This window comes from Canis lupus, chromosome 24 (genome assembly GCF_003254725.2).
Source record: "Canis lupus dingo isolate Sandy chromosome 24, ASM325472v2, whole genome shotgun sequence".
NCBI classification, from domain to species: Eukaryota; Metazoa; Chordata; class Mammalia; order Carnivora; family Canidae; genus Canis; species Canis lupus.
In genome coordinates this window covers 11,993,521-12,011,427 of record NC_064266.1, presented here as the reverse complement: position 1 = coordinate 12,011,427, position 17,907 = coordinate 11,993,521, and the positions used below count along the sequence as shown (strand labels likewise).

Here is a 17,907-nt window from a genome sequence, read left to right as displayed (position 1 = left end):
TACTAAGGTGTTGGATTTATTAGGTTAAATTAAAATATTATTAAAATTAATTTCCTCTATTTCTGTTTACTTTTTTATTAACTGCAACTGCAAGAAAATTGAAAAGTACATCTGTGGCTTGCATTCTATTTCTGTTGTACAGTGTTGCTCTATGTACCTGTGCACACAATTGAAACACGTGAGGGCAGCCCCGGTAGCTCAGCGGTTTAGCACCGCCCTCAGCCCAGGGCATGATCCTGGAGACCTGGGATCGAGTCCCATGTCGGGCTCCCTGCATGGAGCCTGCTTCTCCCTCTGCCTGTGTCTCTGCCTCTCTCTCTCTGTGTCTCTCATGAATAAATAAAATTTATTTAAAAAAAAAAAGAAACAGATGAATATTTCCATGTATACAGCTTGTGAATTATGGCATCCTTTTCACTTCATTCCTTCCTCCAGAGCAACTCTCTTCAACTTGCTCTTCTTCGTGTTGGAGCCAAATTTAGCACTTAATGATTAGGTCCATATCACTAAATTACTTGCTCAATTTCTGCTTAAATTTTTCCTGTTGTGGTGGAAGTTGTAACTGTTTTATATTGATTTTATTTAGGCTCTGCCTTTTTTTTTTTTAAAGATTTTATTTATTTATTCATGAGAGACACAGAGAGAGAGAGAGAGAGGCAGAGACACAGGCAGAGGGAGAAGCAGGCTCCATACAGGGAGCCTACATGAGACTTGATCCTGGGTCTCCAGGATCACACCCTGGGCTGAAGGTGGCGCTAAACCACTGAGCCACCCGGGCTGCCCTAGGCTCTGCTTCTGAAAAGTCTGCTTAGTATTAATGGGAGCTCTGGCTCAGTTTAGCTCCTATGCCCCTGCTGTATAATATGCACATACACACATATTCCCCATCCTCATAATATTACTGTAAGCATAACATTGCTTAGGTCAAGATTCAGTGTTTGTTATCATGACTACACATGCTAGCTGTAAGTGAGCTGTGTATGAACTACTCTTTTTATTTTCTGCAAAGTTTTTGTTTATCCTAGGATTAATATTGTCTTGTTATTCTTCAGTTGCCTAGCTTTCCATGTTCCTGCTCTAATTCAATCTCATATTCTCCACCATTTTCTGATTTTGCATGCTTGCAGATGCTTTTGAAGATGTATCTCCTGGAGACTTGTAAACTGCACTCATGGTTCTCTCCTGGTCTAGCCCGTGATCTCATTCAGGGGCTTTCACCAAATTCTAGGATTTCCTCTGCCTTTTGCCTATTGTGGCCTTCCTGTTTCCTGTATCTTCCTCTTTCTTGATTAATTTCCTCATTTTGGCAAAACATATCTTCAGTAGCTTCCTGAAAAAGGATGCATGGGACTTAAATTTTTTAAGACCCCTTGCATATATCTAAAAATGTCCCTTCCCCCTCATGTTTTTGTTTTTTCTTTTTTTTAAGATTTTATTTATTGATTGATGAGAGACACAGAGAGAGAGAGAAAGAGGCAGAGAGAGAAGCAGGCTCCATGCAGGGAGCCCGACGTGGGACTCGATCCCGGGTCTCCAGGATCACGCCCTGGGCTGCAGGTGGCGCTAAACCTCTGAGCCACCGGGGCTGCCCTCCCCCTCATGTTTTAAATGAAATTGGAGTTTGGAGACAATTTTATTTAGAATTTTGAAGATATTTCTCTATTGTCTTTTAGTCTCCAGAGTTGCTTTGAGCCGTTTGGAGCCAGGCATTCACTTACCACTCCTTTTAACTTACCTCCTACTCCTTTTTTAAAATTTTTTTTTTTTTAAATCTCCAGTGCCTGATGTTTTACTGTGATATATGCCCTAATATGAGATGTTTCCATCCTACCTTTCATATATGAGTCCTCCTGTACTGGTCCTTTAATTTTTAATTTATTCTTTCTTATTTTTCATCTTTTTTGTTTTTGCTGAAGTTTCTGAATGACTTACTGAACTTGGTCCTCTAGCACTTCTATTAAGTATTTTATTGCAGCTATCATTTTGTTATTTTCTGAAAGTTTCTTATTTTTTTTGTTATTATATTTATTGCTTTATGGTTGCAATGTCTCCTATCTCCCTGATATTAATGATAGTTTTTAGAAAATGGTTTCTTTCTCCATGCATAGTCCAATACTTTTGGCCAAGTATTTTTTTTCTTGTTTGTTTTGTGTTCTTTCATGACAGTCTTTCCTTAGACAACAGGTGATTCCTACTTGTTTCCTTTTATTTGAGAGTGGAATATTAAAAAGATGGAAGTCAGTTCTGCATGCAGATGTGGGGCTTGTGGGTGTGGGCTTCACTTTGGAGCCATCTGTCTAGGCTGTTTCCTTGGGGAATCCCTGGTGTTACTACTTATTGATCATACCTTTAGGTTAAGTCCAGTTCCCTGAACGGTTTTAGTCTCCTATTTGGAGAAGCTAGGCAGGGTAGAGGGGTGTATTAGTTAAGAGATGCAGAACTAATAGAAGGAGTATAAGTATTATAGGAATTGGCTCTTGCAATTATAGAGACTGAGAAGTCCCACCATCTGCTGTCTGCCAGCTGGAGAACGAGGAAAGCCCATGTGTAATTCATTCTCAGTCCAAAGGCCTGCGAACCAGGAGTGCTTAAATCTGAGGACAGCAGTATCCCAACTCATAGATAGTAAATTCATCCTTCTTGTACCTTTTTGTTCTATTTGGGCCCTCAGTGGATTGAATGATAACTACCCACATCAGGGAGGGCCATCCACTTTACTGAGTGCATCAATGTAAATACTGATTCCTTCCAGAAACACCCTCACAGATACACCCAGAAATAATATCTTATTATTTATATGGGCATCCCTTAGCTCAGATAAGTTGACACATAAAATTAACCATCATAAGGGACATACAGGTTGGGGAACATGCATATCAAACAGTTTGTTAATGTTCCCTTAATTTTCTCTTTTTTCTGTAGGGTATCCCCTACTTTATGCTGTGCCTGGTGCTTTCCATACCAAAGATCCTCTGTCTTACTCTCTTCAAAAGATAATTCTCTACACGAGGGTGAGAGAGGACAGTTGGCCTGGCTGAGCACAGTAAAGGGTTTGAACTGTGTGGGTCTACTTATATATGAGGTATCATTATTATTGTTATCACTGGTTTTTTTCCCCAATAATACAGTACTATAAATGTATTGTTTCTTATGATTTTTTGTGAGGGGAGGGGCAGAGAGAGAGAAGGAGAATGAGAATCTTAGCAGGTTCCATGCTTAGCATGGAACTCAATGAAGGGCTGTATCTCACAACCCTGAGATCATGACCTGAACCAAAGTCAAGAGTCAGACACTTAACTGACTGAACCACCCAGGTGCCCCAATGGTGTTCATTCTTTAAACATCTGGTCGAATGCACCTGAGCCTGTGCTTTCCGTTGTTGTTGGTTTTTAAGTTACTGATTGAATATTATGTTTATATGTATAAATATGTATGCATATATGTATTATAAAGTAGGCTCCATTCCCACTCTGCAGCCCAATGTAGGGCATGAGCTCATTGCCCTGAGGTCAAGACCTGAGCTGAAATCAAGAGTCAAATGCTTTACTGACTGAGCCACCCAGGGCCCCCAATATATTTTTAAGACCAGTTAAAAGTAGATGTTTATCTTGCAAATGCTTACTGTTACATGATTATTCAGCCAAACTTTCTCCTATATATGATTATATAGAGATTTTGATACACTTGCTTATAACTTTTTTTCTTCTATTAAAGGTCTGTAATTACTCTGGAATCAATAATCCATGGCGTCAAAGAAATTTGCTGTTAAAGTAAGTAGTGCTTAATAGTCTTCTTTAAAATGGTTAATCATTTTCTAATATAACTGAGTTCTGTGTTCACTGACAGCTGATGTTCTGAACTTGCCTTCTATTCTTAAAATTAGGTGATTGAAGATTTGCATGTTAAGAATGAGATGGGGGAGAAAAGAAATAGTTCATATGGTTATGGGAATTTCTTGCTTCAGGTCTTCAGTAAGATGCCTTTGGTCATAACTTGGTGCTTAATGTTAAAAATTGTATTCACATATATGTGTCCGTGACATGATTTTTGATTATGAAAAAGCAGATAAAAATGATGTAGGCAGCAAATGCCGCAGGTGGGTGAATGTCAGGAGAGAGGTCTCTTGTCTGTTGGTCCTCTTTTGTTTTTCTTTTTTAAGTATCCCTCCTCTATCCCTTGATGGCTGGGGCTGAGACCTTCTCAGATGTGAGGGGTGATGGGAACTGAGAGGGGAAGAATTTATAAATAGTATGAAGTCTCTAAGATGCCTTCACTGATGCTGGCTGTTGACATTTTTTTCTGTGCTAGTATTATATTAAATACATTCAGAACACCAAAACAGACAAATTACAGTTGTTAACCAGATCAGATACTAATTAATATTGTAGTTATTTTTACCAAGTCACGGGTTATTAGATTTACAATGGATATATAAATTTCATTGCTTACAATTATCTCTTGTGTCCCCATGTTCTATCATATTTCTTATGAGAGATTATAAGTGGTGAACTTTCATCATTTGTCTTTCTAAAAAATGTATTTTTGTCTTAACTCTAGAAAGTTGATTATAGAAACCTAGGTTGAGCATTATTTTTTCCTTGGCACTTGGAAGATATTTTTCCATTGTCTTCTGGAATCTGTTATTGCAACCGAGAAATTTTGTAGTTATTAATGTTTAAAACCACCTTAAAACTTAGTAGCTTAATACAAGCCATTTTATTCTCTTGTGATTATGTAGGTTGCCTGGTATCATTTGGGTCATCTTTTTCTCTTTTTGATGGTGGCTGGGACAGCAGTATCTTGGTCCTCTAGCACTTTTGCTGGGGCTGCAATTACTGGGAACCCAGTTCAGCTGGAACATCAATGATGACATGCTCACATAGCTGTCACTTGTTACTGGCTGTGGTTGGGACCTTACCTGGGGCTGTTAATTGTTGCCTGTCAGTTCTCATTCACCTGGCTACTCCCTGTTGCTTGGGCTTCTCCATGCTTGGTGTCTGTGTTTGAGGGATGGTGTCCAGAGCAAGAGTTGCTAGAAGAGAGAAGATAATTTGCCAGTTCTTTGAAGACCTGGGCTCTGAAGTCTCAGGTGACACTTACACTGTACTCTATTGGTCAGAGCACTCAAAGAGCCCAGCCCAAGGGCAGCTACAGCTTTTGATGTGAGAAGCAGCATGTGCTCACAGGGAAGCAAAGATTTGTGGGGATGCATCTGTGGAGAATAGTAACCACAAGAGGTCTGTTGCCTGTCTCATTGTGATTTCTTTCATAGTTATCTGGGTTATAAACTTTTATTTTGTTTTTGTCTTTGATGTTTTACAATTTTCACTATGAAGCCTCAAGCCATAGGCCTGTTTTTGTTTTATCTGGCTTGGGATGCAGTTTGCATCTTTATTTTAAAGATTCACATCTTTTTTTTTTTTTTTTTAACAGTTTTGGAAAATTTCAACCATTTTCTCTTCAGATACTACTCTTTATTCTCTTTATTCTCTTCTGGAACTTTCATTCATTCATTCATTCATTCACAAAAGACACAGAGAGAGGCAGAGACCCTATGCAGAGGGAGAAGCAGGCTCCTTGCAGGGAGCCTGATACAGGACTTGATCCCCGGACCAATATCATGCCCTGACCGGAAGGCGGACGCTCAACCACTGAGCCACCCAGCTTCCCTCTGAACTCTTATACTAAGTTTTCTGGGTAGTCTCACAATAATTTCTTATGTGCTTCGAGGGTGATATTAACTTGTCCAAGACAGAGTCCGTGTGGGCTGTCTTCGTGCAAAGCTCTGCCAAAACTGTCAGTGGCCCAGTAGGTCAGATAGTTCTGGTCAACCACTGATTTTGGACCTCAGGTGCCTAATTATACCAGAGATGAGTCTCTTGATTTCTAAGCCATACACAATGATGAAGCGGGTTCTGCCACCATATTGCCCCATCTCAGCTACCCTAGCAAGGCCTGGAACTTAGCTCCTAGGTCATGCCAGACAGGGGAATTATTCCAGCCATGAGTCTCAAACTAGCAAGTTAGGGATACAGACAGCATTCTGACACATTATATAGAAGATTGTATGCATCATGTTGTGATTATATCTGTACATCTGATCACACACAGGCAAGGGGCTGGTGCTTCGCTAATCATGCAGCCTAAAAAGCCCCACCACCCAAGCATTGGGATTCCATTCTGAATGTCTGACATCCTGTCCTGCCAGATTGGGTGTATTGGCCATGAGCGTCATGGGGACCTACACACCTGCTACTGATGCTCATCATGTGCCTTTTCTGACGAATGCTATTCCAGTAGACTTGTATGAGTATTGTTGGCCATTTGCCTTTTCTTGTTTCTCTTAATGTCTCTATGCTGCATTCACAGTGATTTTTATTAGACCTCTTCCAGTTGATTAAAATCTTCTCATCTGTATTTAGTTTCCTGTTTAATCTGTATTTAATCTACTCTTTGACTTTATTTTTAGTGACTATATTTTTCAGTTGAGAACTTGATTTATTTTTTTAAAATTCATATTCTATCAGTTCTTTTTTTAAATATACTTGTCTTATTTTTAAATGTTCCCATATCCTTTTATCTTTATAATTTTAAAGCAGTTTATTTCATAGTCACTTATAGGTTCTATTATTTCCATTATTATTTACTAAGTGTGCAATAAATTGGTGATTAAATTGCTGGATTGTTCATGTGTGGAACAGTTTTTTTTAAAGACTTTATTCATTCATTAGAGAGAGAGAAAACACAAGTGGAGGAGCAGCAGGCAGAGGGAGAGGGAGAAGCAGGCCTTCTGCAGAACAGGCTCGATTCCAGGACTTCGGGATCATGACTTGAGCCAAAGGCAGATGCTTAACCACTTGAGCCACCCATGCCCCACAATGTGTGTAATTTTTAATTGTGTGCTCATTTTCAGTCACATCCTATGCATGTGCATGTGTGCTTGCATACATGTGCATACGCACACGTGTGCGCCTCAGGACTTCTGAGCCCTGTAGTGCAGTTGAGCAGTTTCACGTTTACTTCTACTGGAGCCATTGGCATTTCAGTGGTTTTGGACCAGGCTTCATATTAATGTCATGGCTTGGGATTCCACCACCTTGTGGGTAGTACAGCTTTGCAACCCACAACAGAATCTGGCACAAGGTTGGTGTTTTTAGTATTTTCCAGTATTTGCCCTACTGTTCTCCCTTCTCTTCCTTTCCGCTGAAGCCCTGGTTGGATGGCAAGCTTCCAAGTTGCTTCCCTTGGTCCACAAGCATTGATTATTTTTAGTTGCATTTTCATGAAGGTCACAGTTTATCAGGAGAATGAAGGGAAAACTATGGAATAGTTCCTGCTCCAAGAAATTATGGACAGACTTACTGTATAAATCAGAGTATTGCATGAGGATAGCTACAAATCCCATACGTACATAGGTGTTGAACATTGTACAAAGAACTGAGGTCGAAGTTCTTCACAGCTCTGGGCTTAAGTGGAATGAGTTCCTTCAGAACTCTCCTTTCTCTTCTATCCCTTTAGGGCATCAGGATCCCAGCTCTCCACTATCCTGACTGGTTCAAACCTTCCAAAGGGGTGATCTTACCCCCCCCCCCCCCCGCCCACCAACACTGTACAGAGATATGATTGATATACAACATTGTGTAAGGTTAAGGTGCACAATGCAGTGATTTAGTAAACATAAGTGGTGAAATGTTTACCATGGTAAGGTTACTTAACATGTCAGTCACATAATTGCCATTTTGTTGTTCTTGTGGTGTGAACATTAAAGCTCTACTCTTACACCTTTCTAGGATACAAAACAGTATTGATAACTGTAAGTCACATTAGATCCCCAGGACTTACTCATCTTCCACCAACATCTTTCTGTTTCCCCACCACTTAGCTCCCCACCATTCTATTTTGTTTCTATGAGTTTGATGTTTTTAGATTCCATATATAAGTGAGATCATACAGTATTTGTCTTTCTCTGACTTATTTCACTTATAAGAGTGTATTATATTCTCAAAGTCTATCCATTTGTCACAGCAGCAGGATTTCCTTTTTTTTTTTTTTTTTTAAATTGGCTAACATTCCATTGTGTATTTATGCTACATCTTCTTTATTCATTCATCCACTGATGGACACTTCGGTTGTTTCTCTCTCTTGCCTATTGTGAATAATGGTGCAACGAACATGGGGTGCAGATATCTCTGAGATAGTGATTTCATATTCTTTGGATATATACCCAGAAATGGAATGGTTAAATCACATGGTAGTTCAATTTTTAATTTTTTTGAGGAAGTTGTGTACTGTTTTCCATAATGGCTACACCAGTTTACATTCCCACCAATCCAGTACCAGCTAAGGTTTCCCTTTCTCCACATCCTTACCAGCATTCCTTATCGCTTGTCTTTTTGATAGCCATTCTAGTAGGGGGCGAGGTGATAGGGTTTTGATTTGCATTTCCAAAGGAGCAGTTATTAATACTTTTGGGGTTTTGTTTATTTATCAGTCTTTCCAGACAAGAGAACCATCTTTTGGCTTTGATTTTTTTTTTTTCCTGTAGTGTACTTTTTTTTTTAAATTAGTTTTCTATAATTTTTTTTAAAGATTTTATTTATTTATTCATGAGAGACAGAGAGAGAGGGGCAGAGAAGCAGGCAGAGGGAAAAGCAGGCTCCCTGCAGGGAGCCTGTTGCAGGACTTGACCCCTGGACCCCAGGATCACGCCCTTGGTGGAAGGCAGGCACTAAACCGTTGAGCCACTCAGGGATCCCTGTTTTCTTTAATTTAAATTTGGTTTGCCAACATACAGTATGTAATACCCCATGCTGATCACATCACGTGCTTATTTTCTATCTTACGGATTTCTTTATGATTTTCTCCCTTACATGTTCTTTAAACAGATTTACTCTTCTCTGTCCAGTTTAAGGTGGAAGCTTAAATCATGGAATTTGAGCCTTTCTTCTTTTCTGATACATACATTTAAAGCTATAAACTTTTCTCTACAACTGTTTACTGCCTTCATTGTATCCCTCTCTTTTTATGAGATGCAGTTTTTGTTATTTTTATTTGTATTTGCTAGAGATTTTGTTTTTCAAATAAACATTTTCTAATTCTTGCTGTGATTTAATTTTTTTTCCTCTTCTTTTTGAGTGTGGGGTGAGGAGAGAGAGAGAGATTGAGCACAAGAGCAAAAGTGGAGATGGGGGAAATCCTAAGCAGGCTCCCTGCCCAGCATGGAGGCAGATGCAGGGGTTGATCTCATGACCCTGAGATCATGACCTTAGCCAAAACCAAGAGTCAGACTCTTAACTGATTGAGCCACCCAGGTGCCCCTGTGATGTCATTTTTTTTGTGATGTCATTTTTGATCACTGGGTTATTGAAATGTATATTTTATTGTTTCTAAGTATTTGGGAAGTTTCTGATCATTTTGTTGTTTGGCATAATTCTTTTATTTTGAAAAATGTTCCATAAGCACTTGAAAAATGTGATGGTTGTCAGGTACATTGAAGTATATATGTCATTTAGATTAGGTTTGTTAATTTTATTGTAAAAATCTATTTTTTTTTTACTAGTTAATTAGTAACCTAATATTTACTAATAGTGTTTTTGTATTTTTGGGGTAAATACCCAGTAATGGAATTATTGGATCATCTGGTAATTCTATTTTTAATTTCTTGAGGAACTTCCATACTGTTTTCCACAATTCTTGTACTGACTGCATTCTCACCAGCAGAGTACAAGTTTTCTTTCTTCTTCACGTTCTTGCCAATACTTGTTTTTTGTGTTTTTGATTTTACCCATTCTGACAGGTAAGGCAGAACAGAGACATTCTCAGAGATGCAAAGTCTAAAAAAATTTCCTTCTAATGTACCCTATTTTAGGAAGAATGTGGTTTTCCAAAATGAGGGAGTAAACAGAGAAGGAGTGAATTTTAGGGTCCAGAATTTTATAGGGAATCTTGCAGGTGAGTGCCTGAGTAAATCCCATGTGATCAGCAGTGTGTCCTGCCTATAAAGCAACCAGTCGAAATGACATGGGATGTAGGGTTCCATGGAAGATGTCGCACAAGAAATGAAAGGATGAAATACCTCACATATTTGAAGGTAGAGAGATTTTTTTAGGTCTGTCAGAAAGGAATGATGGAATGATAAGAATATGGGAAACTAAGCAAAAGAAAATGAAACCACTCTTTCTTTCTGTGCAAGATTGGAAGGTAAGCAAGGTACACTACATGGCTCAGCTTTGAACGGAGGGTACATTTCATATGTTGTGAACTCCAGATTTTGGGAGACTAGGGAAGGAGATGTGTGGGTAGTGGGTTGTAAACATTGTCCTCATGTTCAGTAGAAAGTATGTGAAACTGGAATAATAAGAAATTGGTAGAATCACATAGTATTTAGAAACATGCTAGTAAATACCATATCAAATAGCTGAAATTTTCATTGTGGTTGCTCCTGGTGAGAGCTGGGGAGGGTGGTGACAGGATAGGGCAGAGGAGGCCTGTTTTTGATAAAGTATTTTAATCAGTGTATATATATCACTGTAATCAGTAATTAAATGAGTAAGTGAAGTTCAAAAGAAATTAACCTTAGCAAATTTCACATAGATGCATGTACTTCTGGCTCTCTGGGTTGAAAAATACTTGGATAGAGCATGGTTCCGAAAGTAATAGAAAACTAAATAGTTTGCCACTTGCATCTCAGTTGTTTATTCTGAGACTTTCTCTGGAATGGTATTAGATATCCACGCAAACCCCTTATCCTTCAAATGATGAAAAGCCTTCTGACGTTCCTGCATGTAAGAGAACTTTTTTTTTTCTTTTTTTAACTGCTGTGTCCTTGTCCTTAAACTTTTTCTTATAATTGTATCCTAGGCCAGAATTCCAGGAAATGGCAGCAGTGAATGAGATGACAGAGTCCTTGGAACCACAATTTTCAGGGTCTTTTGACATCTGGGTTACTACAGCTTGTGGTGGGGAGATTAAGTCCTATACTTCTATGACTCTTTTCTCAGGTGTTGTGGTGACAGCTGACCTGTGTGTTCCCAGGGCACCTTTGTGATCTCAATTCTAGGTCTGCATCTACCCCCGTATCTTAGAATTTCCAAAATCAGGGGTCAGGGGTTAGCAAATTATATCCCACAAACTAGCCGGTTGCTTTTGTAAATAAAGTTTTATTGGAATGCAGCCGCTCCCATTTGTTTATATATCGTCTCTGGCTGCGTTTATGCTATACTGGCAGAGTCGAATAGTTGTAACAAAGACCTCATTGTCTACAAATCTGAAATATCTGTCTATATCAGTAAATCTTGGTTTAGGTGAATAAATTAATCTCTTAAAGCACATCTCCATTCCTACTAGCCACAATTCAAGTGTTCAGGAAGCACACGTGGCTAGTTGCAGCTATATTGGACACCATGGATATAAATCTATGCATCCTTCTGTGCTCCTGCCTCCTTACCCCTTGTCAGAGTAAGCTTTCAATGAAGTTACCTTGGATTAAACTGGCTGCAAGGGTGAGTAAATTAGCAAGGCCAAGATGAGGCTGTTTCTTTTCCAAGTGGAAACAAGAAATAGACATGGACATCAATTGTGTTAATTATGGACTTTTATCCATGAAATCACATAGTTTTAGTAAGAAGAACATAAATTTGAATAATAAATTAAGGCCCAAAGTGTCAAATCAGTATATATGGTGTTTGCCTCTGAAACGTTTGGGTCCATCCTCTGCTGTAAAGGTCCTTTTAAAAGTATGTAATGTTGCTAGGTCTCATTCCTGATAATAATTACATCTTAGGATTTAAAATTTTCAGCTCAGGTTCCAGCAAAGCAGTACTTTGAAAGGTTCCTACCTCATTGTCTCTGTTTGTAGATCATTTCCTCTGCTTCCTGCATCTGTTTTCTTGGATTAGTTAGGTATTATACCAAAGTCTAGAATTCTTTTGGCTACAAAGCCTGCTCTGCTGTTTTCCCTCCCCCCAATCTACTTTATTGTGGGTGGGAAAATTTTTGTTGGGAGGGCTTGATTAATTAGAAGGGATTCCTGGCTTCCCTAGCAGTGGCAGCCTGGGAAGATTACAGAGCCTGGCTTAGTGACAGGCCAATCTGTATTTAAGGAAAAACTCGGACCAGACAGATTTCCCTGGAATGTGGATCTGGCTTTGTCTTCTTTCACAGAGAATGTGTAATGACCCCCTCCTCCTTCCCACCCACTCCAGGAGACTTAAAGCTTTTACTTTTGCTGTTGATATTTGTCCACTTTTTTTTTTTTTTTGGAGTATTTGTCCACTTTTTATTCTGGGGACAGTGGGGAGCTGGAATTTTGGGATAGGAAGACTGAGTCATTTTCTGAATCTAAAGTAACAGGTTTAAGATTTTATTAATGTTAGAAGGACAGGAGAGATTTAACTTTAAAAAAATATATTTCCCTGCATCTTTACTATCTATATTTTTCTTTCTTTTGTAGCTATTCTAGTTTTATGTACTGTTCTGAATTTAAGTTAACCTTAGTCTCTACATTTCTTAGAACAACTACAAAAAGAAATATGTCCAAGAAGTGACAGTAATTTCCCCTTTGTAGTAAAAGTGAAGAGCAGTGCTTTGAACTTCTAGAGAAAGAGAAAGTTGAATAGCAAATGGGCTTTTGTCTTGCTGGCTTGCCTCAGTGAACCACTTCAATTCTGTGTCCTAGGTTTTTTAGTCTACCTAAAGGGGAATGTGGTACGGACCCTGTCATCACTACTCATTTGAAAACTGATGCATTGACTTTATGTATTACATTGAAAAAAAAAAAGATTTATACAAATATTTTCATACCAGTTGAATTCTAGGTAATGATTTTCTACTAAATTTTAAGAAAGAATAAAACTAAACTGTCCTAACAAATTACAGAAATTTTAAATGGTTGCATTCTTTATTAGAAATGAATTTGAATGAGGAGTACAACCCTTATCCCTGGGAATGTTTTTACAAAGGCATTTGTCTTTGTCTTTTTATCAAGGTAAAAAGAAGTATCTCTGTATTTCTTCTCCGGGTACTTAAACTCTTCTCATCTTCCAGTTCCTTCTTAATTTTGTCTTCCTGGGGAGAGCTTTTAAGTTTTCAAGACAGCCAATAAGAGTCTGCATAGTGGTGGATGACAGGCTCCAACTAAAGTACGCTGCTCTTTGTCCCCTGTTGCATGTTATCTGTTCTGTTACACTGGCCGTGCTGGAAACTGTAGTCAACTCAGTGTGTCCTGATTACTTGATAGACTCGAAATAAAATTCATCGAATTCACCAATAGTCACCGAGTTAATTCTGCCTCAGGTTTAAAGCTCTGAGGTTCTTTCTCACTCGTAGGGCATTTGCTCTGAGTGTTGATGACTTTGAAACAGAGTTCTTGTTGGATTTGAAATGAAACTTCCTTTTCCAAGCGTTCTCTCTGTCTTTCTGGCCAGACACCCAGTTTCTGGGCTTTCTTTTCCCAGTCTCTTCTTGTACATATAAGCTCATGTATTCTTTTCTTTGGATAATTAGAAAGTGCTTAAAATACAGCCCTGGCTTCTCATCCTCTTTTCAATTTCAACTTTCCACCTGCCTCTATTAAATCTCTGCCTAAATTGATCCCTAAGACCTCAGACGAAGAATTCAGTGTGTCATAGTTTTCTGTTAAACTACCTTTTGCTTTGAATGTCCATAATGCTATCCTCATATGTCCCAGGCTTGTCAAATTTGGTATCTCCTGTCCTGTATTCATGGTAACCTGTATAAGGCATGCACCCTCTGCAGAGTATCTTGGGCTTACTTGGGCCCCTTTTTAAAGATTTATTTATTCATGAGAGACACAGAGAGAGGCAGAGATGCAGGCAGGCTCCATGCAGGGAGCCCAACGTGGGACTCCATCCCAGGTCTCCAGGATCACACCCTGGGCTGAAGGCTGCGCTAAACCACTCAGCCATTCAGGCTGCCCTCTGTCTTCTTTTCTTAAAAATTCGGACTTTATGATCCTTGCGGTGTGTGTTTCTTCATTAATCTCCGGACGATCTCTATTCCTTTCCTATCCTGCCATTCTAGTTTATCTAGACAAGTGCCAGGATACTGTTTTCTTAATACTGTTTTCATCATGTCACTTCCTTAAGTGATCAGAGTAATTCCTTTTGTTTTATCAGATCTGATCTGAACTCTCTGGCCTGATTTAAGGCACTCTGATAACTGTTCTTTCTTCCTCTTTAACATTGACCCATGTTTTCATCTTGGAACTTGGGAACATGGCCCACCTATTCCTCTGAAACTGATGCCTTTGCATTTCCTGCAGTGATCTAGCCAGTGGTTTTCTCACTTCCTGTACTCTTTTACCTTTTCTTCCTTAGTGTCTATACAACAGCTTGTACCAGGCTTGATTAATGACTTGCTTTTTCCTTTGACACACAATCTAAACTTTTCTCACATTGCTTATCCTTTTACTTTGTTCCTTTGACTGTTATGTGCAGCTTATGTTTTCTTTTTCTTTTTTTAAGATTTTCTTTATTCATGAGAGACAGAGACAGAGAGATAGGCAGAGACACAGGCAGAGGGAGAAGCAGGCTGAAGGCAGATGTTCAACCACTGAGCCACCCAGGCATCCCAGCTTATGTTTTCTATATGAGCTCCAATTATTGATATATATGTTTACACACAGTTTTACAACATACCATCTCAGCCACATTCTGTGAGAAGAAGGACTTGTACTCTGCATCTTTTGTATTCACACAGGGCTTGAGTAATCTGGAATATTTCTGAGGTGCTCAGTACCCACTCACTTTCCTTATTACAGAGACGAGTTTTTTTTTTCCTTATGATTCATGGAGAACAGGAAGTCACTTGTGCTTAGAGTTATTTCTTACTGGTGTTTTTTTTTTTTTTTTTTTTTTCAGTTGCAAACAGGGAATGAATGTTGTAATCCTCAATTCGTGGTACATTTCTTTTCTTAAAAAAATTTCATTTCAATCTATTTCTCCTTTTAAAAGTCCACAGTTCCACTTTGAAAATATTTTAAGTAATTCTTTTGAAAATGGCCTCTGTTAATAGCCAAAATTACCACCGCTTCTGTAGGTTTTTTAGGAAGTGAATTATTTTTGTATAATGTTAGTTACTTGGACATTATCATATTTCATTTTAATTAACACTACATTAAGGTAGTTTTATTTATTTTTATTTTTTTTATTTTTTTAAAACATTTTTTTAAATTTATTTATGATAGTCATACAGAGAGAGAGAGAGAGAGAGGCAGAGACACAACAGGCAGAGGGAGAAGCAGGCTCCATGCACGGGGAGCCTGATGTGGGATTCGATCCCGGGTCTCCAGGATCGCGCCCTGGGCCAAAGGCAGGCGCCAAACCGCTGCGCCACCCAGGGATCCCCTAAGGTAGTTTTAGACCTTGATATTTTAATTTTTCCAACATACATACATATGCTTTGTATATTATAACTTACTCTAGTATAAAAAAATAATAATGCTGGATAGAAAAGTAGATTCAGGATCTTTCACCAGATAGGAGAACTCAGTAAGTTCCTTGGATTCTCTCTGAAGGCTGTAGAGGGCATCATTGTTCTGTGTTTTGTTAAGTATGTGTGTCTGCAGACATTGTGATTCAAGAAAACACACCAGCTAAAGTGCTTTTAAAATCCCTGGCTCATTCCTAAATTATCATGACATCCTAAATGCGGGTGTTTGTTTGCCTGGGAGTTGTGTGTATGCTCTCATCCACAGTCTGTTATGCCTGTCGATGTTTAGTTTGTTCTGTCTTATAATTGTTCTAACCAGGAAACAAACACCACCATTAACTGAAGCAGTAGAAAACAATCACAGCAATCTAAACTGGCCTCAGAGAAAACATTCTTAGAGTGACACAAGATTGCCTCTGGTGTTCTTCCTTTCCAAATTCAGGAACCGGAAGTGATAGGTTGAGAGTGAGAATCCCCCTTGTCCTTGGAATGCTTTGGAAGCCCAGCCCCCCCCCCCCCCCCCCCCCCCCCCCCCGCCGGTCCTAGCAGTAAAGCCTGGAGGATTTGGTTGGAAGTGGCACGAGTCCTTGAAACCATGGTGTTACTACACTTACTGCTCTTTCTACTCTCCTTATTGCCATCATCACTGTTCCTTTAGGGGATGGATGCAAGGTTGAGGCGTCAAGAGGTGTGTGGGGGCGGGGGGGCTGACAGAGTGTTCTTGGATTCTTTAGTCCCTGGGAATTGCATGCAGATGACATTCCACTGAAATAGCTCTGTGTGCAGCAGTCCAGTCAGCCAAATCATGGAAACATGCAGAGTTCACTTACTGTCCTTTAAAAGCTCCTCTTACAGTAATGTCTTGGAATACCCATGATTAAGTAATATAGGAAGCTGGTCCACTGCATATATCACTTTGTCGCATGTGAGTAGCATGTGACAGTAACATTCTGATTTTAAGACTACAAGAAACAAAAAAAAAAAAAAAAAGACTACAAGAAACATCAAGTAATGAGTTTTAAACAGTGACCCTACATACACACACAGGCATGTGCTGTGTTTTGCAAGTGTGGTATGAGATGAGAAAGAAAGTTACACTGTTTGTTTCACAAAGGTGTAGTGTCATGTAGATGCTGACATGGCATATGCCAGGCCTAATAGCCCAGTTCTCATTACCTGAAGATTCACTATATATTGTATATATGGATATATTATATATGGATAATATTGAGGTTATGCCTAGTCCTAAATTTCTGTTATTGGCTATATTCTATTCACGTTGTTTTAAGTTCTTTTATAGTACTTCTTGAAATTTAGATCATCCGGTTTTTTTAAAAAATTGATTTTTCATGAGAGACACAAAGAGAGAGAGGCAGAGACAAAAGCCCGCTTCCCGCAGGGAGCCCAGTGTGGGACTTGATCCCGGGACTTCGGGATCACGCCCTGAGCTGAAGACAAACGCTCAACCACTGAGCCACCCAGGTGTCCCAAGATCATCAGGTTTTTGAGAAAGAATTCTAGAAGATGAAATTAACATCGACATTTAATCAGATTTCCTGAATTCACATTGTGGTTTCACTTGTGAAAATTGGATGACTTGGGGTGAATCCTGTTACCTCTCTGGGTAACTTCATTTCTTCAACTCTAAGAGAGGAATAATAGCGCTATATGTTTGACTTGTTTCCTTGTGAGCATCAGATATATAATAAAAGACAATGCAGTGAAAGTGTTTGGGAAAATTATATTTTATACACATCATGGCCCTTAGTGATTATTTTACAGTGATAATTTGTACAATAATAGAGGGACGTGGTGTCAGCATCTCACTTGTTCCTGGTCTCATAATTCTTTGGAGTGAGGACTAGTCTAATTCTTTTCATATGGGAGGTATCACTTAACAAACTTGCGTTTATGCTGGGCTCTGGGTTAGGCACTAGAGACACAGGGCTGATGATCACTCTTCCTTATCCTTAGGAGGATTTGCAATGATAAATTAATGTGTCAAACTGTAAATAGCAGTAGGTTAGTGGAACACAGAGATGCCAGAGTGCCCCGCTTAGCCTAGTTGTAAACAGATGAGTACAGTAGTCCTCCTTTACCCATGGGGGGGTGCGTTCCAAGACCCACCCCCATGGATGCATGAAACCAGAGAGAGAGAGAGAGAGAGATATGTATATGAAACCATATATATATATAATGTTTTTTACTGTATGTATATATGTCTGTGTATATATATACACACACACACACACACACACCCCTAAGATAAAATTGAATTTACAAACGAGGCACAGTGAGAAACAATAATAAAATAGAGCAGTTATAATGATAAACTGTAATAAAAGTTACATAAATATGATCTCTTTCAGAATATCTTATTACACTAATTCTTCCTGTGACAACATGAGATAATAAAACACCTATGTGATAACATGAAGTGAGGTGAATGTGTAGCAT

The 17,907-nt window shown here is 39.0% G+C and overlaps 1 protein-coding gene across 1 annotated transcript in view; it reads left to right on the top strand.

Moving 5' to 3' along the window:
* The window catches only part of LOC112673591 (SLX4 interacting protein), a 183,808-nt gene that overhangs the window by 13,747 nt on the left and 152,154 nt on the right, over window positions 1-17,907 (top strand). The window contains 1 exon segment of the mRNA XM_035705383.2: window positions 3,715-3,770. Within this exon segment, the coding sequence (XP_035561276.2) occupies window positions 3,744-3,770 (27 nt within the window). The 5' untranslated portion in view covers window positions 3,715-3,743.